The sequence below is a fragment of the Microcaecilia unicolor genome, chromosome 2 (assembly GCF_901765095.1).
Source record: "Microcaecilia unicolor chromosome 2, aMicUni1.1, whole genome shotgun sequence".
NCBI classification, from domain to species: domain Eukaryota; kingdom Metazoa; phylum Chordata; class Amphibia; order Gymnophiona; family Siphonopidae; genus Microcaecilia; species Microcaecilia unicolor.
This window is the reverse complement of record NC_044032.1, coordinates 585,342,326-585,370,111: the sequence shown is the minus strand read 5'-3', so window position 1 is coordinate 585,370,111 and position 27,786 is coordinate 585,342,326. Positions and strand designations below refer to the sequence as shown.

Here is a 27,786-nt window from a genome sequence, read left to right as displayed (position 1 = left end):
CCATGAGTTCTCATGTAAGGCGACATATTGGGCAGGTGTGCTAGGCGGACTAGATAAGATAGGTTCTGCACTGATATTCAGACCTGTAGGGTGACGGGGACTGTCAATGACTGCAAGGCAGCGGCTGGATCCCTCATTAGTAAGATAACTTTGAGGGTGGCGCTGTCTGGTATGATGAGAAATAACATCATGTTGTTGGGGTAATTCACATCTTGGTGCAACAGATGCAACAGTGTCCGGGATATCAGGGCGCGGTTGTGTTGACAGGGACTTACGTAAGGAACGAAGTCCCTCTGAAACAAATGCGAGGCCATCTCCCATACTGGCCAATGCACGACCATATTGTGGCATAGGTCGTTCTCCCGAGGGGACTGGGGTAGTAAGGGGAAGAGCCTTAGGTAAAGTGAGACGAGGTGAATCGTCTGCAAAGGAAGGGATCGCTTCACTATCTTGAAGAGAGGAAAAATCGAGAATCGGAGGAGGCTCGTTTCGAATATCCTCCATGTCAGATTTTGTTGGGAGTTGTTGTTTTAAAACTTCCCATGCTTCTTCCAATGGGGAGGGTCTTACCTGTGGTTGCCCCTCTTTTGGTTTGACTGGAAGTACCAGAGGACGCTTAAGAAGAGCTTCCAACTCCTCTGCCGAGTGGGGAGATCTAACCTTTGGCCGTGCACCTAACGTGTCCCATCTAGGGGGAGTAGAACATTCAGGTGCAAGAATGGGCATGGATGGATTATCCGGGTCAGGGGGTAATTTTACATAACCCTGATCGTATAATTCCTGACAAATTGCGCGTGCCTGTGTGGCAGGACTGCATGGAACAAAACCCATCTGTCGTAACTGAGACAGAGTAGGGCATGGTAATGATGGCGGGGGCAGGGGACCAGTTTGGGTGGCGGAGTCCCAACATGGTGGCAAAGGTGATGTCTGAGTTGTATGTCCCATATATGGGTAGGTAGTCGTTTGGGTAGTCATGTGTGAGGCCGGACCTTTACCCAGTTCGGGGTAGGCAGTTGTCTGGACCGCGGTGTCTATTCCCAATCCGGGGTAGGTGGTCGTCTGGACCGCGGTATCTATTCCGCTATTACTTGGAGGATGGGTAATGACCGGAACCGTCGGGTTCTGGACACAAGGATATTGTTCAATAATAGGAGGAGGGATTTCAATCTCGTGGCCATATGTAGTACGATAGACATGAGGTGGCTGTGGGGTAAGCATCTGAGTAGTTGCCTGCATCGTTGGAGCAGTTGTAGTAGTGGGCGACTGAGTAATAGTCTGTGCCACCGGTATTGTTGAAGGGGTTATGGACGGCTGAGTTAGTGCCGACCCCTGGGACATAGGGATAGGGTTCTTTTGGGATGAAACGGGAGATATATCGACAACACCAGCGATGTGCACGGTGGTAGGTGGGTCAAAAATCATAGGAGATCCCGCAGGTAGGGGGGGTGTCACGGTTTGTGATCCCTGGGAATTCTGTAGCTGAGGATCTGTGACAGGTTTATCACAGTATCCTGGGGGTATTGGGGTATATCCCACTGCACATGGTAGCAGCTTAGTAGTGCTTGCGGCAGCAGCTGCGTCATAAGGTGGTGGGGCAGTAGGTGTTACTGGATCTTGGTAGGGGGCTTGGTCACAATCAGCGTTAGCCAGTGCTCTATTATGCTGATTTCGTGCAATAAGTATGAACTTATTAATAGCAGCTAAATGTTTATCCCTAGATTTTCCGGTTTTGTTGGACTCATTGTAGCAGACCAAGGCTTGGAGCTTGCCCTGATCAAATGAGCCCTTTGATGGCCATTCCAGCCCTTGGTCTTTAGCGGACCAAGCGGTATGCCAGGTTTGACATAAACGGGTAAGTTCTTTTCTATCAGCGGGAAAGAAATTAAGGACTCTTTCCAGGGGACTAGGGGATGAAGAGGTGGACATAGTGGAATCTGAAATAGGGGGAAGACAATCCACATAGGAACTCATAGAAAAGTGTATTCAATATAATGCAATATCTACAAGTGAGATGGTACAAGTCAAATGTCTGAGATCTATAACAGGGGCAACTAAAGTATACAAACAATAACGTGCGAGGGAAAATTATCTAAACAAAAAAACATGCATCATGCGTATACAAAACACTTTTATACTCACGCGTCTTCAAGAGCGTCCCGGTGGCGGAACCTAGAACAGAAATTACTAATTGGCGGAAAGCTCAATGCTTTTGCCGCAGGTTACATGAACAGAGAAATGGAAGTAACAGGATAAAAGCAGTGTTTAAGAAAATAGTGCTAATGTGAATGGTGTCAGCTTTTATATATTTATACTCCTCTATCCCAAATTAATAAAGACCACTCCCCAGAGTGTGCTTCTAAAGACAGCTACAACTTGCCTGCCAACAACTTTTCCCGGTTATCGGCCATGGGCTCCAACCCAAGATAGAGTCCTCAAAAAGGGACATTGCAAACACCCCCGAAAAGAACCCAAAAAACCTGCGAATAAGGTCCTCTGAGTCGAGGAGCAGCGGTCCAAAGGGTCCCGCTGATTAGCTACAACATAATCACCCCAATGGACCTTAAGAGGTCTACAAACCCATAGCTCTACAACGCAGTAGAAATAAAAATTTTAGAGGTTAGGCTCTCCCGCGTATACAACTAACCATTTCTAAAAATTTGTCAAATGCCCGAGTCAACCTGTACACAATCTCAACCAATGTCTTAGGCGTCCCTTTATTGTCACGGTGATCATGTATACAAGTAACCCCAATGTGGGCAATAATGCCGAATCCGCAGGCCATTCCGAAAATGGAATGGAATTCTGCACAAAATCTAATAATTGAGATACCGTCATCCATTGAAGAGTCCCCTCCAATGGGTGTAAGCCCCAGGCATCAGTATCGAAGCCAATGGTTATAGCGTGACACTGGTAAAAGAAATAATAAAAATAAAAAAAAGAAAAATAAAGAAATAAAATAAAAAAATATATGGCATGTTCCTAGAAAGAGTCCCTGAAACCTATTCCAGAGATAGCAAGCAAAAAGAAATAAAAAAACACATGTACGCTCTTCGGGTAAGGTACATTCACTATACACTAGATAATACACTTGCCACACAACAAACAATGAAAGGGAGACTGTAAAGCAATAGAGCGAAACAGCTGACAGTAAGGGAGCTTGGGCAAGCAGTACGAAATCAATCATGCAAAGCAGAAAAAGTCTGAGAGATACATGACATTCACTGAAGCGGGGCTTAGAGATTGATGGACAGGCATTGTAGATCATTAACAAGCAGCATAATATTTTCTTGTATGGCTGACATCCTTTGTATCGGGAAAAAAATTAAGGATAAATATATAGACTGATTTTATTAAAGTAAAACGAGTTGTAGATTAGTGCTATGAAAATGTAAAGATTATAGGTGAGCAGCGAACCAGCGCTGCCATCATGAAAGTAAAACTTAAGAGTATTCGAGCACAAATGTTTTTGCAAGAAAGAACTTGTGTCCATTAAAAATAAAGAACATAATGCATATAGAGAAATATGGCAGGAAACTAGGTTGAATGCATGGCTTGGAAACAATGCTATACACCCTTTTTCATAGAACACCAGCACAATATGATAGCATTTAAAAAGGAGAAAAACACCAGCTTCTTAACAGCAAAACAAAACATGTGGTTACATATGCAACGGGCATCCTGAAATGCTATCGGTTAATCGTTCTACAGGAAATAAATGCGTATCAATCACTAAGGAAAATGTGACAGTATTGCGGATTAGTAAGACATGTATCTCTACAGGGCAAAAGAAATGTTACACATCCAAAAATTAACTCACACCATTACAGTTCAAAACTGAAATCACGAAGTATTAAATCAAAATATTAAAATAATGAGATATGGGGGGGGGGGCCATGCAAATACACATTATAGAGTACATGTGCCATCAATTACCCATTATACTAAAAATAAATTAAAGAAGCATCATCGGGCATATGAGAGGGAGATACAGATGTGATCGCTGGAAACCAAGGCAGAGGAAAGAAGGAGAAAGCCGGTTTTGAAGGGAAAGTACACTAATTTCTCCACCTCCCACTGTTCCAGCATTCCCACTTCCCTACGTTGATCTTCGCATCCGTCTCATCCGAATCCGTAACCTTGCAGAAGATCTCACCCAAGTCCGCAACTTAGCAGGAGAGTTGAATCTGGACGAACAAGAGTCTGTTGCGTTTTCAACAGTACAGAATTTGCACAGCAACATCAATGAGCTGCTCGACATTCTACATTTGTACTTCCCGAATCAAGCCAGATAAATGCCACAGCAAGTTCAGCCGCTGTTCACTCCAGAAGAACTCATTCCCTTACAGACTATTTCTCTACATAAAGTTCCTATTCCAATACCACCTTTCCCAACCACTCCTGTGAAAGTTTTAATACCACCACCCTCCCCCGCTGGTAAAGTTCTCCGCAGGGAACCAACTGCTGAGAACCTTGCTGCCCTTGACGATATCAAGGAACCAGATCCACCAGACCCACAGAACACTGGACTTTACCCTGTTGATAAGTGTGACTCTGAGCAGTTATCTGAAACCAATTCCCATTGGTCCAACGACTTTGACGGCACTTATTTGGAAGGCGACACCATTCCTGACGACACGGACGGAACCAGCACCCGTCCAAGTGTTGTTTCTGCAGCAGTAACGGTGTTACATCAGTACACCCTCTTCTTCTGCTTCCCATCTGCTCGATTGTTTGCTGTTGGACTCTTGTGCATGATCCTACTTTGTATAGGTTTGGTTTTGTTTCTCACTACCCTGTTTACCTATACTGCTGACAGAAACCTCTTTGATCTTTGGATCACACTCGGTGCCTTTCCCACTGGCAACGTTACTTTGCCAGCTGGAAACGCCACGGTACTTGCAACTACTTCGGTACTTGCAACTACCCCAGCAGTACTTGCAACTACTTCTGTACTTGCAACTGCTCCTGCTCCACCACCTACTACAGCAGCCTACACAGAGCCCCAACAGTACACCACATTCACACGCCTGTTTGGACACAGATCCCTCCAAACGATCAAAAAGATCAGTCCCCTTGCCACCAGTTATCCCACCTCTTGGTCAGACACATCTGCCACAACAGACTTTTCAACTGGCAATCCTACAGTGCCTATTGAAAACTCTGCGACTACTCCTGTCCTCACTAATTCTCCTGTTTTGCATTCTACAAGTGTTCCCAATAATATCAGTAGCTCGGTCCATATTGTCCCCAATCTTACAACTGCTTTTGAGGATAATATTACCTTGCTTGAATTACGACCCACCCCTCCTCCTTATCCTCTGGTGCCTACTAGTGACGTTCCTCCTCCCACGAATACTACCTTAGCCACTCCAAATATCAACGTCCCAGCTACTCGTCCTCCCAGATAGCTCAACATCCCAAAGTAGCTATCAATATATGTCCCAGAACAGACCAGATAACCAGCCTTCTCCACCTGATTCTCCCCCACCGTCGCCTTTAAATTTAGGTGAACAGTTAATCCCTGAACCCCCAGAGTACCTTTTTGATCCAAGAGAATTAATACATCCCCATTGGGACCCAGCTCCAGAAGACGATCCCAATTGGGACCCCTTTACACGATTTCAAACATTGTGTGAACCCTTATTTGAGAGTTGGACACTAGGTCCTAGTCGAACGGTCACACACACTCTGGTACTGTTTGGAGGAACCTTAGGTTTACAAGTTGAACAAACCGACGACCTCCTAATAAGACCAGAAACTGGTGACGTTGTTGATTTTTGGTTAATCACATACACCGTGCTGGGCACTGACTGGATACCCTTCCTGTTCATTAGAGAGGTTGGATTGGGACCTTTGGAAGTATATAGCCTTTTCGAAATCCCTGACCCTACTGGAAGAGGAGCGATTAGAATTTACCCACCCTACCCAAATTCTTCCGGATGATATATCAAGCATTGGTATACCTTGGAATACTAACTATAGCAATTGCAGTTCTTATTAAGACCCTTGGATTAATTTTGTTACTCATTTTCCTTAGTCGCCAGCTGCCTTTTGTACAGTCCAGATCTAACATCTGACCATGAAAACTACCAACATGCAGTGCCTAGCCCTTCTGTTGTGTGTGCTCACCTTGCCTATGGTACAAGGAACAAAGGATCTAGAAGGTTTTTTGCAACAGTTTATTACCACCCCCGAAATAACATTACCCACAACTAAGGACACGACCACAATCACCCTTGATGTGTGTGCTTACACAATGTGTGGGGAACATCCTGTACAGCAATATTTGTCAGCTTTTGAAGAATACCTGTGTCCCTTCTCCAATTGCGGAAGTTGGGCACAAGTATGGTGGTACACAGGTTCATGGATTCCCTACTCAAGTAGCGAAATTCCAGATCTCAAAAAGAGCATTTCCATTATGAAATTGCGAGTGACTGGCCTCTGTTCAATGACCAAATGTAATCAAGTGGCTATCACTTTCAGAGGAGTAACGACTGTTACATACAGAACTTATTCCTTAGGAATTGACGCCTCAGGTAGAGACCCCGTTGGAAAATTTAAGATTGTTCCACCCCCAGCCCAACCAGAAAAGAATCCTCTGATGCCAACAAAGATCCCAGAAGTAAAGATTCCTTACCAGATCGTGCCAATTAATAATTCCAAAGATTTAATGGCATTAGAAACAGGATTTGGAGAGACAAATTTGTGGCTCGAATGGGCGCATTATACTACAAAGAGTTTGAATGTCTCTAATTGTTATTTTTGTGCCCATGCAAGAGCAGAACCAACTGTAGTTCCCTTTCCTTTAGATCTCAACAATGATCCAGATGGTTTTTGGTGTATGTTAGAGTTATTACAAATGAAAGATGATATCAACCAGACTTGTCAACATCTTAACGAACACCACCCCTACTTACCCTCTCGGCTGAGGGTTCCACCCGCATTCAGGATTCCAGATCCTGCTACCAGATATCATACATGTCTGGAACGATATGGGGTGAAAAATACACGGTTTCTAGGAAATTTGACCAATTGTAACACAACCCTAGAAAAAGGGACTCTGCGAAATCTGAACCTTACAGAATTTTCACAGGCTAGAGCAGACATATGGTGGTATTGTGGAACCCATACTATCCACCATACACTTCACAGAAGTTGGACAGGCAGATGTGCCTTAGTCAAATTGGTAATTCCAATTGTAATAGCATCTTTGCTCCCTCCTCATAGCAGCTCTTCCTCACGAGTGAAGAGAAATGCAATGCCTGGATCTTTTGATGATTGGGTCTATATAGATGCAATTGGAGTTCCAAGAGGGGTTCCTGATGAATTCAAAGCCAGAAACCAAATAGCTGCAGGATTCCAATCAGCTTTCTTTTGGTGGGCTACTATAAATAAAAATTTAGACTGGATCAACTATATATATTACAACCAGCAGAGATTTGTGAATTATACCAGAGATGCAGTTCAAGGAATTGCAGCGCAATTAGACGCCACCAGCAGGATGACGTTAGAAAACAGATTAGTGCTTGACCAGATTCTGGCAGCAGAGGGCGGAGTGTGCCGGAAAATAGGTACACAGTGTTGCACCTTTATCCCCAACAACACTGCCCCGGATGGATCAATTACCAGAGCTTTGGAAGGCTTAACCTCACTGTCACAAGAATTGGCAGAGAACTCTGGTGTCAACACATCTTGGACTGGTTGGATGGATAGAGCTTTTGGCAAATGGAAGACATTTATCATTTCAGCAGCCACTACTATAATTATAGTGGTAGCAATTTTTGTATTAGTAGGATGTTGCATAATCCCTTGTGCTAGAGGCTTAGTAGAACGCTTAATAGAAACTGCAATAATGAAAAAGACAACAGCAGGACAATATGTCCTGTACGAAAATCTCCTTCCCAACACCACAGGAGATAACACCTTGGACTATCTCCCTCTGAGAAGGACCAATCGCTATGCAAATGCTAGAGACACTAGAGAGATGTCTGCAACTGTATAATCAGGTAATAGCACACAGGGATACAATATAACCATATAAAGCTTTATAAGATGATGTGATACATGAACAAAATGTCTACATAACCTGTGCAAATCTATGCAAATGTATACTCAAGATATAATCAGTATATAACCAAAGAATTTATGATTGATAACAATATATACTCACATAGGTAAGAATAAGTTAGAACCTGCATATTAAAGGGTTGAATCAAAAATATTATTATAGTAATTATAAGTTTTTGTATAACCACAGATATAGATAAGAAGGATTGAAATAATTGAAGTGGTGCCAAGATGGTAATCTCAAACCAAAAACAAATCTGACTGTACCAATTAACCGTAAGACTCAGAAAATTTGATGGCCTTATAGGATACCTTCTGGAATGGATGGTACCATGGTGTATTAACCCTGGTGTCACCCTATGGGATAGGGTGAAGAGGGGAATGTTAATATGTGGCCTGGCTTCAGACTTACCACTGGAATAGTGGTGGGCTAAGCTACACAGCCTAAGGCAACTGAAAAAGTACTGACTAGGCCAAATAACAAGCTAATGATGTCATATTTGAGAATCTGCAAAAAGCAGGTCTGAACAATGAGTCTTAACACAACCAGGTACAACTTTCTAATTGGATATAGCACCTATAATGAAAAAATAATGGGTAAAAGGAATAAAATGATGTTCTTAAAATGGGACTTATTTTCCATAAGATGGCACACAGATCATAAGATGTTATGAAAGGTATTACAAAAGGAAGATGTGAAACGGATATCTTAATATAAAGATATTTTAGTAAACGAGAAAAACAACTTGTTCCAAAAACATGTTGACATTGACGGAAGTGTGGCACTCTAGAAATAGATAGAATGGAAAAGAAATGGGTACAGATGAACATCTGGCCGGATACGAAAGTATGATCTCAGAAATTGAGAAATATTAGAAAAAAAGGTACCTCACAATTGACTTGTATTGAGACCTGGGGCTATAAAAGAGATAAGATTTTGACAGAGAGTTGGAGTCTTCCCCAACACTTCTCAGACGGCAGAGCTCTATGCAATTGAACCCAGAATCTGTTTGATGTCTGTACTTAATTGAAAACTTGGTAAGAATAAAGCCTTCTTTCTGAAATCTATCTCTGTCTTCATTTTCAAGTATTCTTCACCTGTCATTGATACTACAAACTAAGCCACACACAGAACTGACACTCAGTGTGTATATAGATTACTGTTGCATTTTAATAGAATACATGTGGGTACATAGATGACCAAGGATTCACTTAGATTCTGATAGACAGAAGGCCATGGTCATGGGCATTATCCTAGAGTTACGCCTTCTGGTGCTTCCACAACAGAAATATCACTGGGATGGAATATCAAAAGAATTTAGGCAGTCGGCCCAACAGCTAGTGGAAGCGCAGACCCTTTGTCTCCGGAGAAGGGTATTCCTGGGGCGCAAAGAGGGCCTTTAAAATTTACAGCACCTACACATGGGTACAGTGGGTTTCTGGTGGGTTTTGAAGGGCTCACAATTACCACAAGTGTAACAGGTGGGGGGGGGGGGGGGGGATGGGCCTGGGTCTGCCTGCCTGAAATGCACTGCACCAACTAAAACTGCTCCAGGGACCTGCATACTGCTGTCAGGGAGCTGGGTATGATATTTGAGGCTGGCAAAAAATATTTTAAAGTTTTTTTTAGGGTGGGTTAGTGACCACTGGGGGAGTAAGAGGCGGTCATCCCCGATTCCCTCTAGTGGTCATCTGGTCAGTTCGGGCACCTTTTTGAGGCTTGGTCGCAAGAAAAAATGGATCAAGTAAAGTTGGCCCAAGTGCTGGTCAGGGACGCCCTTCTTTTTTCCCCATTACCGGGCGAGGACGCTCATGTGTTAAGCACGCCCCAGTCCTGCCTTTGATATGCTTCCGACACGCTCCCCGGAACTTTGGTCGTCCCCGCTTTCTGCCTCAGGGCTTCCAGGTCAGGGTCAGAGTGCTGTACTTTCTGAAAAGCATGTCTCTGTCCTATATCAGTATCCATATCTGGAAGGGTCTCTGCTGATGACTCTGACAAATCAGGGTCATCAGTCTGATCAATAGGTGTGTCAGTTAAGTCAGGCTGTTACATACTCATGGCCCCGGTCACCTCTAGAACTGGTGCTGCTGGAAGCACTGGAATGCCTCCTCCTGTTGCTTGGCCAGCTGGTCTCACCTGGACTGGCTCAGGATCTGGAACTGGAGAGGTGATCTCCGCTGCTTCTGCTTGTTGGGCCACCCAGGCCTGAATACGGGTCACCATAGCAAAAATGCTGACTCCGTTATCAAGGGTAATGTTCACTGGATCCATGTCGGTCCCACACAGCATTGGCACCGGCATGTTTTTCATTATGCCTACTTCTCTGTATCCAGGCTTGGAATCCCAATCCAGGAATACTCATGCAATGAGTACAGTCTCTCTGGATCCATTGGCTAGCACTACCTATGCAGTACGCTCTGTTAAAATAGAATCTTCCGGCACTAGCTCTGGTCATAATAAAGTCATGCTAGAGCCAGTGTCCACAAGCCCAGCTACCTGGGTCTGATTCACAGTTATTGGAGTGCTGTAGTGTTGTGGAAATCCATCTGCTTCCTTGCTTGATGAATGGCCAGTAACTTTTTGTGCTGCAGCAATTGTGTGGGTCTCCTTCATGGTACATGAGCCACCTACGAAAATCGCCAGCTTAGGTGCAGGAACTGGCAATCCACTTTGAATGTCCTGTACGCCAACACTGGAAACAAGGACGATAATGCCTAACGTCTTTAGATTTTTGGGGAACACTGGAAGGTTTGCTGACAGTCTCTGAGGTTGCCCTGGCTACCCTTAGATCCTAGCTGTTGTGGATAAGGATTGCTTCTCTTTGCCATCCAGGGACATTTAGCCATGAAGATGTCAGCCAACAGCCGCCTTCTCTGGAGTACAGGGCTGTTGATCTTGAACATGTTTCCTCACCTCTGGATGACAACGCTGAGAAACTGCTCCAGGATCATCAGGTTTTGGAAGTCCTCTAGGGTCTTAACTTCAGCTCCACTGAGTCATCTCTGATGTTGGTATTTTAGCTGAATCACAAACTCGCTGTTAGTATTGTCTGCCCCCTTTTGCAAAGTCCGGAACTTTAGTCTGTAGGTCTCGGGAGTAATGGCATAATGGTTCAACAAAGCTTTGTGCACCTCCTCAAACTAGAAACGGTAACGGAATTCCAACATGCGTGGGATAAGCATAAAGGAATCCTGTGCCGAAGGAATGGATCCTCAGGAGCTTAGTTAAGATCAGGAGGCAGGGCTGGTGGTTGGGAGGCGGGGATAGTGCTGGGCAGACTTATACGGTCTGTGCCAGAGCCGGTGCTGGGAAGCGGGACTGGTGGTTGGGAGGCGGGGATAGTGCTGGACAGACTTGTACGGTCTGTGCCAGAGCTGGTGGTTGGGAGGCAGGGCTGGTGGTTGGGAGGTGAGGCTAGTGCTGGGCAGACTTATACGGTCTGTGCCAGAGCCGGTGGTTGGGAGGAGGGGCTGGTGGTTGGGAGGCGGGGATAGTGCTGGGCAGACTTATACGGTCTGTGCCCTGAAGAGCACAGGTACAAATCAAAGTAGGGTATACACAAAAAGCAGCAAATATGAGTTATCTTGTTGGGCAGACTGGATGGACCATGCAGGTCTTTTTCTGCCGTCATCTACTATGTTACTATATGTATAGTCTCCATAGACAGTCCTTGGAGTGTCTCAAGTGCACTACCAGTGAGCTTTCATCCCAGATAGCACACCCGCCTTTCTGAGGAATTTCATTGAGGCGGTAAATTTTTTCATAGGCAGTTAGATATCCATCTATGTCACCTCTGGTATCATCAAACTGTGAAAACAAGTTGGGTCAGATCTGGGCTGCATATCCTGCCTCGGGGTAGGGCTGGAGATTTGGATATGAGCCATTTCCACCTCCAGCTTCATTTTCTGCAGCTGGAATTTACGCTCCTCTCACTACTGTCGCTCTTCACGTTCCCATTCCTCTCGCCACTGTCGCTCTTCCCGTTCCTCATGCTGCAGCTGATCTAGCTGCTGTTGCTCTATCATGTAGATCTGTTGGATCTCAGGTGGTGTGGCCTCTGGCCCTGCTAACACACAGACCGTTGTCCACAAGGAGTCTGGTCTCCCCTTAGGAGAACTGTGTGCAGGCCGGTCCTGCGTCTCCTCCTCGCAGAGGCCATCCAGTTGCTCTTGTGTTAGGACAGGCATCTCCAGTGCCTGCTAGCTGCTGCCAGTCACCATCAGCATGCTGCTAATTTCCTAACACTACCAAACAAAAACTCTGAAGAGGAACGGACCCTGTTACTGTTGCACTTGTTCACTATGCTCTGTGTCTGGAGGTTACAGATAAGAAGACTCTGAACCACTGAGTGAATGGTGACCCTCATGCCATGCACTGAGCCTGACAATCCCCCCACACTGCCACCAAAAAAAGGACAAGGTCTGTCACGAAAAACAGCTCAGGTTTGCCTGCAACTGCCATTTGTGCTCTACACTAGCATCCTCCTCCCACCGACTGGGTCATAACCGCCTCTGGGCGAATTTCCCGCTCTCAAATTATCCCCCGTGATTTCTAGGTTCCTGGAGAAACACTTCCAGTGGTCCCACAGTTCCCAGAAAGCACTCACAGACCCAACACACAAACCACCAGGATTCTATATATCAGTCCAGAAATAGAGGCAATAAACTAAATATTGTTTATTGTCTTTTAAAAATCGAACAGTGGAACAAAATAGTGCAATTAGCAAACAATAACTGGTAACTGAAATATGGATCAATTATAACACTAACTAAACATCTGCATACTTCCTAGAAAGTACCTGGGGAGATCAGGACATATATAGCTGTTCACCAGTTATCAAATATAACTGATTTTTTAACAGGGCTTCAGCAAAGAGCTCTCGCTCTCTCTTATCCTGGGCTGAAGCAACAGCCAGCAACAACTGCTGGGTAATCTCAAACTCCAGGCCAAGCATAGCCCAGTCAACAAGTTTTAAAAGTATACTGCTCACAGTACTGTACATTAACTTCTTCACTAAGTGAAACTAAAAGAGGGCATTGCACTTTTCTAACAGCTTTAACATAAAACATGCACCACCTTCTGGCCAAGCTAGAGAAATGAACTTCAAGAGTTAATAAAGGCAGTTTTACAGGTTTAAAAACACACTGTTCTGTCTCAAGCACACATTAGAACATTGAAATAACATGGATATGCTGCTAATATTTTTCTACAATACAGCTTACTATGTAGTCAAGGGGTCAAGTGCAGATATAGAGATGGGGACAAGATGGGTGGTGCAGCGTCAGTTGGGATAAATGAATGGGTGGCTAAACTCAAAGAAAGTTCGTTGTACAGTTAAAAAAGATATAAGAAACTGATCAGTTATTTATGAAATATTTCTCAAGAGCAGCTAAATTTAATTGAGGGAAAATAATTCAATAATTTAGCCCCATTTCCAAGTTTTCAATTTTCTGTGCCATCATTAAATCATCTAAATCAAATTTCTCTTTATTTCTGTAGCTCCAGTAACAGTTCCACATAATTCAGTGAGTTTCTTCTCAGAGTGAGCCAAGTGAGACTCCAATGCACTAAAGGAGTTGGTGGCTCCCAAGGAAATTGAAACAATTGTTACACAAACCTTATGAAGTAACTCAACTGCAGTCCAGATAGATTCCAGAGTGACCTCTAGTGGTCTTACCAATGGTTAAAGTAGCTGTGATATTCTTCCTGTCTTTACCCAAAGGGTGCCCGATTCAGCTTCAAACTGCAACAGCAGTCCCATAAAGTCCTCCAAAGTTATAGAAATGCCTGCTTCTGGGGTAAGAACTACCGCTGACACTCCTAGCTCAGGCACCACCGAGGACTGCTCCTCCTTCACAGGCAAAGTGCTACCACTACCTTGGTCTCCTGCTTGCACTATTCCTGGTAGGACTGCGGGGTCTGGAAAGAGGTTGGGGTTGCAAGGGATGAGTGAAATATCGCCCTCCTGTGTGGGGCTCTTCTCAGCCCCACCAATAGCAGAAATGCCCCAAATTGGTATTGGTGTTGTAAAAGCTAAAATCGCCAGCTGTTTCAGCGTCGGGACTTCCAGCTTAGAGGAGGAGAAACCCATACACTTACTCTTTCACTTCAGTATCTGGTAAGCAATAAAACATTTCAAAGAAACACAATGAAGATAGGGAGCTGCCTAGTGCACGTCCTATGCAGTCACCATCTTCCATTTTTATAGGTTCTTTATAATTATTTCATATGTTTGGCATAAATTATTTGTTATATATTGATAAAAGTGTTTTTGGTGCCTTGTTTTTGTAGTACTTATTCCAAGCACTCTAGACAGGCCACGGCTCAATCTGGGAAACCTCTCTAACTTCACTTTGACTGGCAGCTAAATTTCCACAGATCACACCTGTTCAACTGATGCTTGCTTGCCTGATTGCTCCTGACAAACCAAAATGAACAGCTCCATACACTGAACTGTCATGACTTACCTGCAAAATGTGTAATTTCCCTTTTTTCCAATGTGGGACACAGATTGCACTCATCTTACTGGTGCCTGCTTGTCTGCCTGCTCCCAAGTCAAGCCAAATGCACCTGCTGACACAATGAACTGCTATGTCTTACCTATAGCATGTCACTTCCCTTTATTTCCAGACATACCGGAAACAAACGGATGGAAAGAGGGGGAGTGTGAACACTTCAGACCCCCTAACTGAATCCTAGTTCAACACAGCACCATAAGAAACCAAAAGGCAGCCTTGGAAGAGACTGCATTGAAAGCTTTTTTTCTTCTTCCTCTTCCAAACACTTGAATCATCCAGCACTCAAGGAACTTACCTCTCAAGAGAAGGGAAGAGGACAGCAACACTTAGTTTAGCACCTTTGAGCTATGTGGACCAGCCTCAGCCAGTCCTAGCCCTCTAGTCTGTTCCCAAGGGGGGGGGGGGAGGAAATCAGCCCCAAAGAACTGTTGCCCATAGAGTTCCTTGGACTTGGTGTATGCTCCACTGGGAATCTAGACCTATAGCCTTCCCAGGAGCAGCCCATGTGGCCTATTTGTAGTTAATGCACCATCTTCTAGAGCCAGGGAAATAATGAGAAGCTGAAGGCAGAACTATTCCTCTGTAAGGGGAGTGAAGTCAGCTCTAAGCTGTTTTTCTCTAGCTCCATCTGCTGGACCAGTTTGGCATGGACAATAAGGAATCTTTTTTCGTTTAGCATTGTGTCTTTATTCTTGACATGGCCATTGCCTCCTGCTCATCTGTACTTCAAGCTCAGTCAGAACTAGGGCTGAGATTTGGCACCATGAGCCTTCATTCACAATTACCTAATGAATTTTCCATTTTTTTCTTCTGGTAGCCCATACAGTCATATGCCCTGAATCTAACCACTAAATGTCACCCTTAAGCTGCTGGGGAAAATGACTTCTTTTTCCAAAAGTTGTGAATACTGCATCTGCAACATCCCCAACCCCAATCAATCTGGGGAATGGAAGACCAGACTCAGGGACCAAACTGGAGACATTCTGCATGGTAACTAATGCACTACGTTTGAGACCTAGCAGGACCGCATTCTAGCAATATGTTAACCCACCAGAGTTTGCATGTTGTTCTTTAAATAAAGATCATTTTCTGCACTTTAGAAAGATGCTATGGAATATTTATAGTTAATATACTGTTATACAGAATAAATTGGATGTTTGTAACCGACTTAACTTGCTCACCCTTTCAAGCAATGACCAGTTGCTCAGCTTTGTTGCTAGTGAGGTTCCAGTTTTAAACGAATGCATTTTAATGTCGTCAGGAAAATACCAAAAAAAAATTTCTGCTATGATGTAGCCATTTGTAAAGTCTCTAATAATTTGAAAAAGGAGAAAAAACATGTATTCAATATATGACATTGATTTCCAACCAACAGAATGTGGCACCCAAATGTTGACTTTTTTTTAAATTGCTATTTTATAAGTTTCACTTACATAACGTTATCATGCATGCATTCTAGAATAGAATGAAAAAGAAAGAATGGCCCAAATACAATGCTTTGCAAAAGTCTTCATTCCTCCTATACAGTATCTTTTATGTTCTGCTATCTGAAAAATACAATTCAAAATAAGGTAGGCAAAATACTCTACACTTTCAATGTGAAATACTATTGAAAAGGGGTAAGAAACCAAAACGTCTTGATTGCTTAAGTCTTCATAGCCTTCACCACAAGAAACCCAAATTAGTCCTCTTTCCAAAGCATGTCTTCACAAGACCCATAGTAAGTTAGAGTCCTCCTGAGCCCAGTCAGTGGCTGAATACTCTTGGAGAAAGAATCAAGCTGTTTCTGTTGTATGAAGTTAATAAGAAGCAAAGGTCTAAATATGCTGAACATGGGACTGCTGAAAGAACTCCAAGATAAAGTCATTCAAAGGTACATATAGGGAGAAGTGAAAAGAAATTTCAATGTGTTTGAATAAACTTTGGGAAACGTCAGATCCATTACTGTAAAGCATGAACAATTTAGCATCACGACACTGCCTGACCACTGCCAAACGAATCTTATTGACTTTTTTGACTGGGTGACCAAAGAACTGGATGAGGGACGTGAGCTAGATGTAATCTACTTGGACTTCAGCAAAGCCTTTGATATGGTCCCCCCCCCCCCCCCCAGAAGACTTGTGAATAAGCTGAAAGGGTTAAACTTAGGACCGAAAGTGGTGAACTGGATAAGAAACTGGTTGAACGACAGGTGGCAAATGGAATCCGCTCGGAGGAAAGGAAGGGGTCAGTGCTGGGGCCTATTCTGTTTAATATATTTGTGGGAGATATTGCTGAAGGGTTAGAAGGAAAGGTATGCCTTTTTGCGGATGATACGAAAATAGCCAATAGAGTGGATACCCTGGAGGGAGTAGAAACGATGAGAAGGTATTTCCGAACGTTAGAAGAATGGTCTAGGGTCTGGAAGTTAAAATTTAATGCCAATAAGTGTAAAGTGATGCACTTGGGGTGCGGAAACCCAAAAGAGAGATACCAGGTTGGAGGGGAGAGATTAGTAAGCTCGACTCAGGAGAGAGAGAGAGACCTTGGGGTGTTGGTGTCGGAGGATCTGAAGGTGAAGAAACAATGCGACAAGGCGACTGCCGTAGCCAGAAGGATGCTAGGCTGCATAGAGAGAGGCATAACCAGCAGAAGAAAGGAGGTGTTGATGCCCCTCTACAAGTCGTTGGTGAGGCCCCACTTGGAGTATTGTGTTCAGTTTTGGAGGCTGTATCTTGCTAAAGATGTAAAAAGACTGGAAGTGGTGCAAAGAAAAGCTACGAAAATGGTATCGGATTTGTGTTGCGAACCGTACAAGGAGAGACTTGCTGACCTGAACATGTATACCTTGGAGGAAAGGAGAAACAGGGGTGATATGATACAGACGTTCATATATTTGAAAGGTATTAATCCACAAATGAACCTTTTCCGAAGATGGGAAGGCGGTAGAACTAGAGGACATGAATTGAGGTTGAAGGGGGGCAAGACTCAGGACTGTCAGGAAGTATTTTTTCACGGAAAGGGTGGTGGATATGTGGAATGCCCTCCCGCGGGATGTGGTGGAGATGAAAACGGTAATGGAATTCAAACATGCGTGGGATAAACACAAAGGAATCCTGTTTAGAAGGAATGGTTCCGTGGAATCGTAGCGGAGATTGGGTGGCGACGCCGGTAATTGGAAACAAAACGGGAGCTGGGCATACTTATCGTGACTGAATAGATAGGGATGGGCTGGAGTGTAAATTTTAAGGGGCTTCGATGTTAGCTTCAGAACTTAGTACAAGAACAGTACTGGGCAGACTTCTACGGTCTGTGCCCTGAGAAAGGCAAGGACAAATCAAACTCGGGTATACATATAAAGTATCACATACCATGTAAAATTAGTTTATCTTGTTAGGCAGACTGGATGGACCGTACAGGTCTTTATCTGCCGTCATTTACTATGTTACTATGCTAGATAGAGAGAATACCGAGGTTCAGCTGGCTGCACAGGTCCACATATAGCAAATCTCGGAGGTTCTCATCTCCACCTGCTGGTAGAGGGACACAACCCACAAGTCTCTGGATTGATCTGTAGGACGCCTATAGCAGGTATGCTCCGAAAACAGCAGGCCAGTTCAGTCTCACAAGTGGGTGACGTCATCCGCGTCACCTAATGCAGAAAGCTTTCACAACTTATATAGCTTTAAGAGCACATTCCAGCACATAAGTACATAAGTACATAAGTAATGCCATACTGGGAAAAGACCAAGGGTCCATCAAGCCCAGCATCCTGTCCACGACAGCGGCCAATCCAGGCCAAGGGCACCTGGCAAGCTTCCCAAACGTACATTCTATACATGTTATTCCTGGAATTTTGGATTTTTCCAAGTCCATTTAGTAGCGGTTTATGGACTTGTCCTTTAGGAAACCATCCAACCCCTTTTTAAACTCTGCTAAGCTAACCGCCTTCACCACTTTCTCCGGCAACGAATTCCAGAGTTTAATTACACCTCCACTGCACATGAACGAGTGCCTTCCCATCCCCCGCAAGAGCATAGGACCAGCAGTACAGTAAATTAGCTATACAAAAGCAACTCCAAGGGGAGGTGGGAGAGTATGAAAGATTGATAGGCCTGATCTTGGAGAATACCTGCTAAAGGTAAGTATCTTCATTTTCTCTGAGGACAAGCAGGCCATATTATACTCACATGTGGCATTCCCTAGTTACCAGGCTCACCGAAAACAACAACAGTAAGACAACTGGAACTTGCAACAACAAGTTCAAAATACTATTCAACCTGAAACTATATACATACTGTGTGAGAGTGCAGACTAGAACAGAACAAAATTGGCCTAGGAGGGTGAAATTGAATTCTAGACGTCTGTTACGTTCCTCACCTGGCTCCAGGCCTGCGTGGCCGATTCGCCAGCAAGTCATGGTCCGGCGAAGATAGCCGGCCATCTTGGATGTGGTTTCTCCAGGATAGGTCGGCCATCTTGGGATGGGCATCTCTGCTTGTGGCGGCCATCTTGGAGTTGGGTAGCTTCAGGAAGGAAGCCCATATTTGGGCGTAGGGCATCTCTGCTGATGGGGGCAGACATCTTGGATCAGCTGCACATGCTTGAGCCTAATTCCTCCACTATTTAAGGCCCTGCCTCCAGTCCTTCGTTGCTTCGGCTTCTGCTGCATAGAGGTCATGGTCCACATCCGTGTTCCTTATCGGTTATCCTGATTAAAGAGTTTCCGGTGTTCCTGACCTTGGCTTGTTTCCTGACCACGTGTTGTATTGCTGCCTGCCTCTGACCTTGGACTGTGTTTTGACTTCTCTCAGCTCTACAGTTTTCCTGGCTTTTGGACTGTGTCTGCTGGCTACCTGCCTAGTCAGTGGTCGTGCAACCCCGCAGGTTCCGGAAGTCCTGCCGGCCGCTTGAACCCAGGGGCTCAACTCTTGGGGAACAGTGGCTAAGTGCAGGTGAAGCTAGGGGTTGTGTGGCTGCCTGACCGAGTGCGGTGGCACTCCATCTTCGCCGTGCTCAGTCGGGGCACAAGGGCTCACATCCCCAGTCATAGCAACATCAAACAAATTCTGCAGAACTGTCTGTCCAAACCGATCGAGTCAGGTATTCTGCTCAAGGCAATAGTGAGATGTAAATGTGTGGACCGAAGACCACATTACAGCCTTGCAAATTTCTTCTATAGAGGCTGATCTCAAGTGGGCTACCGACACAGCCATGGCTTCTAACATTATAAGCCTTGATATGACCCTCAAGTCAGCCCAGCTTGGGCATAAGTGAAAGAAATGCAATCTGCCAGCTAATTGGCGACTGTGCGTTTCCTGATGGTGACCCTCATCCTGTTGAGATCAAAAGAAAAAAAAAGCTGGGCGGACTCTCTTTAGGGACTAATCTGCTCCAAGTAAAAGGCCAATGCTCGCTTGCAGTCCAAGTGTGCAGTGCAATTTCACCAGGATGGGCATGAGGTCTGGGAAACAATGTTGGAAGAATGATTGTTTCAGATGACTGTGACACAAGCTTCGGCAGGAACTCAGAGTGCATGTGGAGATCTACTCTGTTGTGATAAAATTTAGTGTAAAGTGGATCCACTACTAGGGCCTGAAGCTCATTGACCCTGTGAGCTGAAGTAGCCACCAAAAATAAGACTTTCCAGGTCAAGTACTTCAGATGATAGGAATCCAGTGGCTCAAAGGGAGCTTTCATTAGCTGGGTAAGGATGACACTGAGGTCTCTTGACATACGTGAAGGTTTGAGAGCGGGCTTTGTCAATAGCAAACCTCTCACTGAGGGGAACAACTAGAAGCTGTTCAGAGATGGGCTTACCTTCCACACAGTGATGGTAAGTACTACTTCTACTGATGTGAACCCTTATAGAGTTGGTCTTGAAACCAGACTCGGAAAGGTGTAGAAGGTATATAAGCAGGTTCTGTGTACTGCAAGAAAGAGGATCCAGGGCTTTGTCCTCACAAACCTTCTCCAATTGAAAGAATAACACCTCTTATTGGAATCCTTCCTGGAAGCCAGCAAGACCCTGGAGACACACTCAGGAAGACACAAGGAATTCTAAGCTCTCAATATCTAGGCTGTGAGGGCCAGGGACTAGAGGCTGGAAAGCAGAAGAGATCCCTCATTCTGCGTGACGAGAGTAATAAAACACTCCTGATGATATTAAGGATGTATTATGAACATGATACGACCCCTCTCCCCCAACTCAGAGAGGAATGTCAAGAGTTAAGCATTAAAATATGAAAATCAAGATAATGTGAAGATGAAGCAGGACAGATGCATTTAATCTCATTACACTTGCTGAATTAACAATTAAGATTGCTTAAGTAATGAAAGTCTTGTTCAGATGCTGGGAAGTGTCACTAAGAACATGCATGTTTTAGCAAGAATAGGGGAAACAAAATTAATTTGTAGCTTGCATAGTTTGAGAACCAGATGTACGCTGGGAAATATATGTATATATATATATATATATATAGATATAAATATAGATATATCTGCTTGTTGCTCAAGAGTTCCATGTTCCAAATAGGTTAATGATCTTTACTGGAATGATAATGATCTGTACCAAAATAGTATAGCAGCTGTCTGCCCTTGAAACCCCTCTAGAATGCTGACAAGAGGCTGAATAAAATCTCAACCAGTAAGCATATCGGGAACCCACATGCTCAGAATACATTCATACGGGCCTCACGGCCTAACCGGAACCAACTCAAACCCAGGGAAGGGAGAAAGAAAAAATGAGGGGAAACCCACGGGGACTAGAGCACCAACACACTAAGTGCTCGCTAAGGACACAAGGGAAAAATGAACTAAGAAGGGTAACTATAGGAAACACGTCAGGCTGTACCCCACAGAACACAAAGGAAATGAAGGACTGAGAAATATGAATACAGAGAGCAGAGACCCCCAGCAGACAGGAGAGGGAAAAGCCAGCAAAAAATAGAGAGCCAGGCCTGAGACGCAGCCCGCACAGAAAGAGCAGTACACAGTAATAGCAAGGGTAGAGACAGCAAAAAAAGAATTACAACAGTCACAAGGGAAAGACTGCTCCAAACACTCAGCTGCCAGAGGCAGGCAAAATACTGCAGTCAAAGGGTTAACCAGGCTCTGAACACACAGCTGCCAGAGGCAGGAACACTGCAGACAAGGGTTAACATAAACACAGGGAAGAACAAACAAACAACCCCCATGGCAAAAAACAAAGGTCCCGAGTCAGCCACAAAGACAAGAAGCACAAAATGCAAACACAGCACAAAGGGTAACCCCAAAGGACACAAAACAAACAACCTGGAACAGAATGATAAACGAGCTAACCACAAAGCACCAGAGTCCACAAAGCACCAGAGTCAAACAGAGGAAATCACAGGTGACGGGGTAATCAGACACACGCTGGAAGCAAGCACACTGAGACAGAGCAACAGAGAGCTACAGCAAGGAAGGAGAAAACAAACTCCACAACACACAGAGCACAAGCTCAAACAGCACAAGGTACTGCTTCAGCAAAAAACAAAGGGCAACGCCGATTGTAGGGAAGAGTAAGCTTAAGTAGATCAGACTGATGTCAGCTCAGCCCAGATGGGCCAATCAGGAACGGTTCCAGGCATTCCCCTGTCTGACTAAAGTAAAAGCACAGTGGTGTTAGCATTATGTCATGTGGATGTTTCATAGCAGTGGGGACAGGAAGACTTGCCATGATCAAGGAACACATGATGGTGCAAAGTACAGGCAGATCCTGGAGAAAAGCCTGCTTTAATTTGCCATAGGCCTGGTTCTGAGGAGAAGATTTACCTTTCAGAATGACAATGGTCCTAAGCACAATTCAAAAACAACAATGAAGTGGCCAGACCTGAATTTAATAGAAAAAAAGACTGCAATTCACAGACCATGCTAACTTGGAAGAGTTTGAGCTGAGCCAAGAATGAGCAAAAACTGCCTCATTCCACTGTGAAAAGTTGGTATTCATATATCCGAAATGACTCATGGCTATAATTCAGACTGTAGGTCAGGAACCCAAATTGGGTCACGACTTAGGTGGGCTCTCCATTGGTGCATCATTATTCTGCACCTCCAGGGGGGTCACAGTTTTATTTGGTCACTACGTGGAGTTACAGCCACAAAAACATTGACAAGCACGTCTGTAATTACTGCTGAAGTGACTTCACCAATGTACTTTAAAAGCTGTGAAGGCTTATCAAATCAAGACTTTTTGGTTTCTTATTCTTAATTACTTTTTGAATATTTCTATAATTGTTCTTTCATATAGAATGTGTAGAGTTATGTTGTGCAGGACAGTGAAACAAACTCCTTTTAATGTATTTTAAACATATATTTTAGACAACAGAATGAGAAAAATGTGCAAGAGTCTCAAGACTGTTACAAGATATTGTAGAAAATGGAGTTTTGATTCCGACACCCTTCTGACTGGATTATTTCAATCCCCTCAAAACATCACACAAAATATTTAAGATTTAAAGCACAGACTAGCCAGTGGATGTAGGGGTATATATTCTATGGGCAAAGTCATTGCCATTAGGTAGGTGTGCATCTGACCTGCACTCCTCCATACGCTTATTGCCTTATCGCTCCCATCCCTGCTTTTAAGTAATGGTTTTGCTAAACTGTGAGTGGATTGCTCCTAAGAGTCATAATGGACGAAATAGTTTACTTACTATGTTTGTCCAGAAAGGTTAACAATTAAAAACAGAAAAAAAAAAAAACGTAAGGTAATACCTCTTTATTGGACTAAGGGAAAATTAGGTTCTTACCTTGATAATTTTCTTTCCTTTAGTCACAGCAGATGAATCCATTAACTGATGGGTTGTATCCGCCTACCAGCAGGTGGCGATAGAAAACACTGAAAGCACATGGTGTTCCTGGACGCCCAGCCCCCTCTGCCTTCAGTATATGAAATTTCCAAAACAGAGTGAATAAGAAAGGCAAAATAACATAAACATTCCTCAGAAAGAACAAACGCCCCTGAACCGGAGCAATAACCAAACAAAGGAGGGACGTTATCAACCTCCTGCAATTAAAACAGCATGTAGTAACTCTGATAGCTTGTCTTCAAGTACTCCTGATGAGACACAATGTCTGTATGCAACATCTGTACAAAAACTAAAGTCAGACAGGGAGGGATCATGGATTCATCTGCTGTGACTAAAGGAAAGAAAATTATCAAGGTAAGAACCTAATTTTCCCTTCCTTGTCATCAACAGCAGATGAATCCATTAACTGATAGGATGTACCAAAGCACTCCCTAAATAGGGTGGGAACAGGCAACTCCGCGAGCAAGCACTTGCGCTCCATAATGCACATCCTGCCACGCTGCCACATCCATCCTGTAATGCCACACAAAAGAGAGCTGAGAAGCCCAGGTAGCCGCACGACACATCTCTTGAAAAGACACCCGATTCAGCCCACCAAGAGGACATTGCCATTGTAGAGTGCGCTTTAAACGCTTCAGGCGGCAACCGCCCAGAAAGCAGATAAGCAGAAAAAATGAGTTCCTTAAGCCAGTGGGCTATAGTGGCCTTAGACGCTGGAAACCCCCGTCGGGGACCTGCCAACAGAACAAATAAATGATCAGAATTCCTAAACTCATTTGACATCTGCAGATACTGCCACAGAGCCCTGCAGACATCCAAAAGGCGCAATTGCCCAAAGGAGTCCAGAAACTCCTCCTTACAAAAGGAAGGAAGAAAAATGGGCTGGTTCAGGTGAAAAACTGAAACCACCTTAGACAGAAAGGAAGGCACCATACGAACAGTTACCTCGGATTCCGAGAACTGTAGAAAAGGATCCCGACAGGAAAGAGCCTGAAGCTCAGACACTCTTCTTGCCGATGTCACTGCCACTAAAAAAACTGTCTTGAGAGTCACATCCTTCTCAGAAGCCTGTTTAAGAGGCTCAAACGGAGATCGCTGGAGCGCCTTCAACACGAGCCCCAGGTTCCAAGCCGGACAGGGCGACCGCAAAGGAGGACAGAGACGAAGCGCCCCTCTGAGAAATCGGACAATATCCGTATAAGCAGAAGCTGGAGACTTTCCCCCAGAAGCAGGCCAACATTGCCACTTGAACTTGAAGAGAATTGTAGGCCAGGCCCTCTTGTAGCCCGTCCTGCAAAAAGTCCAGCAAAAGCGAGATTGTTGCCAGAGTCGACGAGATAGCCTTTGGAGTACACCACGCCTCAAAAGTGCGCCAGATTCGAGCATAAGTCGCAGAGGTAGACCGCGTACGAGCCCACAAGAGCGTGACAAACTTATTAGAATAGCCCTTATCCCTCAATTGCGCCCTCTCAAGAGCCAGGCCGTAAGACCAAAGCGGCAAGGATCTTCCATAGTCACCGGACCCTGAACTAACAAGTTCGGAACCAGAGGCAAAGGAAGAGGCATGTCTACCAGCATCTGCCAGAGATCCGCGTACCACAGACTCCTTGGCCAATCCGGGGCGATGAGAATCACCAATCCTCGGTGCAGGCGAATCCGAAGTAGCACTTGCTCTATCAAGGGCCAAGGGGGGAACACATACAGGAGGCCCGAGGGCCAAGGTTGAGCCAGGGCATCCAACCCCGCCAAGCGAGGATCTCTCCTTCTGCTGAAAAAGCGAGGGACTTTGGCATTTACACTTGACGCCATGAGGTCCAAGTCTGGAGTCTCCCATTTGGCACAAATCTGAAGAAAAACTTCTTCCACCAGTTCCCACTCCTCCGGGTCGATTTGATGTCTGCTAAGGAAATCAGCTTGTACGTTGCTCTGACCGGCTATGTGAGCCATGGACAGCAGCTCTAGGTGGCGCTCAGCCCAGTCGCAGATCTGAGATGCCTCCGCAGCCAGGGCCCTGCACTGAGTGCCGCCCTGATGATTGATGTAGACCACTGCTGTCGTGTTGTCCGACAGAACTCGGACAGGAAGACCCTTCAGCGTCCTGTGGAAGGCCAGAAGAGCCTGGAATATCGCTCTCAGTACCAAGCGATTGATGGACCATCCCGCTTCCGCGGTGGACCACAGACCCTGAGCATAGCATCCCCGGCAATGAGCTCCCCAGCCCGAAAGGCTGGCATCTGTTATCACCAGACACCAAAATGGAAGAGCCAGTGGCATCCCCTGCCGCAGCATGCTGTCGGAAAGCCACCAATCTATACTGCGCTGGGCCACATGAAGCCACCTTAGTCTGCATTGGTATTCCTGGGAAATCGGAGACCATTGCTGAAGCAGAGCAAGCTGCAGCGGCCTCATGTGAGCTCTCGCCCAGGGAACCACCTCTATGGTGGCTGTCATCAATCCCAGGAGCTGAACAATGTCCCAAGCTTGAGGGTGAGGCAACCGCAGGAGCAGGCGGACCCAATTCTGAAGCTTGAGACGCCTGTTGTCGGGAAGAAAAACGAACCCCGAAGCCATGTCGAACCGGACCCCCAAATACTGGAGAGACTGAGAGAGGGTCAGGTGACTTTTGGGCATATTGGCTACCCAGCCCATAGTCTGAAGAACTGTAACAACTCTGGCTGTGGCAAGTCGGCTTTCGTCTGTCGAATCCGCTCTGATGAGCCAGTCGCCGAGATAAAGGTGAACTCGATACCCTCTCGCCTGAAAAAGGCAGCCATCACTACCATCACCTTGGAAAAAGTCCAAGGGGCAGTTGCCAGGCCGAAAGGCAAGGCGCGAAACTGGTAATGTTGGCTCAATACCGCAAACCGGAGAAACCGCTAATGCGGAGGCCAGATGGGAATATGCAAATACGCTTCCTTGTGGTCCAGAGACATGAGAAACTCTCCTGGCTGTACCGCCGCAATGACAGAGCGCAGGGTTTCCATGTGGAAGTGTCACACTCCTAAGGCCTCGTTGACTCTGCGTAAGTCGAGGATAGATCTGAACCGCCTTTTCGAGGCACCACAAAATAGATGGAGTAGCGACCGCAGCCGCGTTCGGCGGGAGGAACAGGAACCACAGCTCCGAGCTTCAGCAACACCTGCAAGGTTTCGTTTACCACCGCCCGCTTGATGGCAGTGCCACATCGGGACTCCAAAAACGCGTCTCCCACTGGGGCAGCGAATTCTAGTCAGTCACCTTCTCTGATCAGGTCCAGGACCCACCAATCCGAAGTAATCTTGGTCCACTCCTCAAGAAAGAGGGAGAGACGACCCCCCTACAGTGGGGCCCGATGAGTGGACCGGTGCTCCATCATTGCCACAGCGCATTTGTCCGAACAAAAGGAGTTGCTCTGCTGGAAATGGGTATGTTGACCAAACCCCGCAGAGTGCCCTGGGCGATACCTGCAAGCTTAGTGAAAACGTGGCCTGGAAGAGGAGGGAAAAGAAGGACTTTTGGAAGAAGGCCTCGGCCTATCCTCAGGCAACCGTTGGAACTTAGAGTCCCCTAGGTCCTTAACAATCTTCTCCAAATTCTCCCCAAATAAAAGAAGGCCCCGAAAGGGTAATCTCACCAGCCTTTGTTTAGAGGCCATGTCAGCCGCCCAATGCCGGAGCCAAAGAAGGCGGTGGGCAGCAACCGCCACCGACATCTGCTTAGCTGAAGCTCTGACCAGATCATAAAGAGCATCAGCCAAAAAAGACAGTGCAGACGCCATACGCGGGTCGACCTCAGCAAGGGAACCCGCTCCATCGGCGGGCTGCTCAACCGCCTGCTGCATAGGAACTGCAAATAGCCGCCCATAAGGAAAGGCCCGAGATTTCAAAGGACTGCTTCAGCGCGGATTCCAGCCACCGGTCCTGCATCTTTCAAAGCGACCTCTCCCTCCACCAGGAGAGTAGTCTTTTTAGTCACAGCCGTGACTAATGCATCCACTTTAGGCATCCCAAAGAGGGCCAACTGACTTTCACTCAGAGGGTAAAGGTGACACATAGCCCTGGCCACCTTCAAGGGACCATCAGGGTCAGACCATTGAACTGAAATAAGCTCTTGGATGGACGCATGCACGGGAAAAGCCCGAGAAGGCTTCTTAGTACTAGCCATCCTAGGATTAATAGAAGAGGCAGCGCCCTCGTCAGGATCTTCAATACAAAGGACCTATAAGGCATCAGAAATGAGAGCTGGCAGCTCGTCGCGGTGGAAAATCCGAACCGCTTTAGGGTCATCCAACTTCTGTGGCAAGCAGCCACCCTTGTCTGGATCATCAAAACGTGAAGGCCTGCCCAACCCCTCAGACTCCCCGAAACTAGACCACGGGGGAGAACAGGGTAAAGGGTCCCCCTCAGATGGG

The 27,786-nt window shown here is 45.5% G+C and overlaps 1 protein-coding gene across 2 annotated transcripts in view; it reads right to left on the bottom strand.

Moving 5' to 3' along the window:
• The window catches only part of SPATA4 (spermatogenesis associated 4), an 88,053-nt gene that overhangs the window by 56,285 nt on the left and 3,982 nt on the right, over positions 1-27,786 (bottom strand). Inside the window, exon 2 of one of the 2 annotated variants that reach the window (XM_030191528.1) lies at positions 15,768-15,897. The exons of the other annotated variant lie outside the window; for it this stretch is intronic. Coding sequence (XP_030047388.1) covers positions 15,768-15,897 — 130 coding nt within the window. The remainder of the gene's footprint in view (positions 1-15,767; positions 15,898-27,786) is intronic. 2 annotated transcript variants of the gene reach the window in all.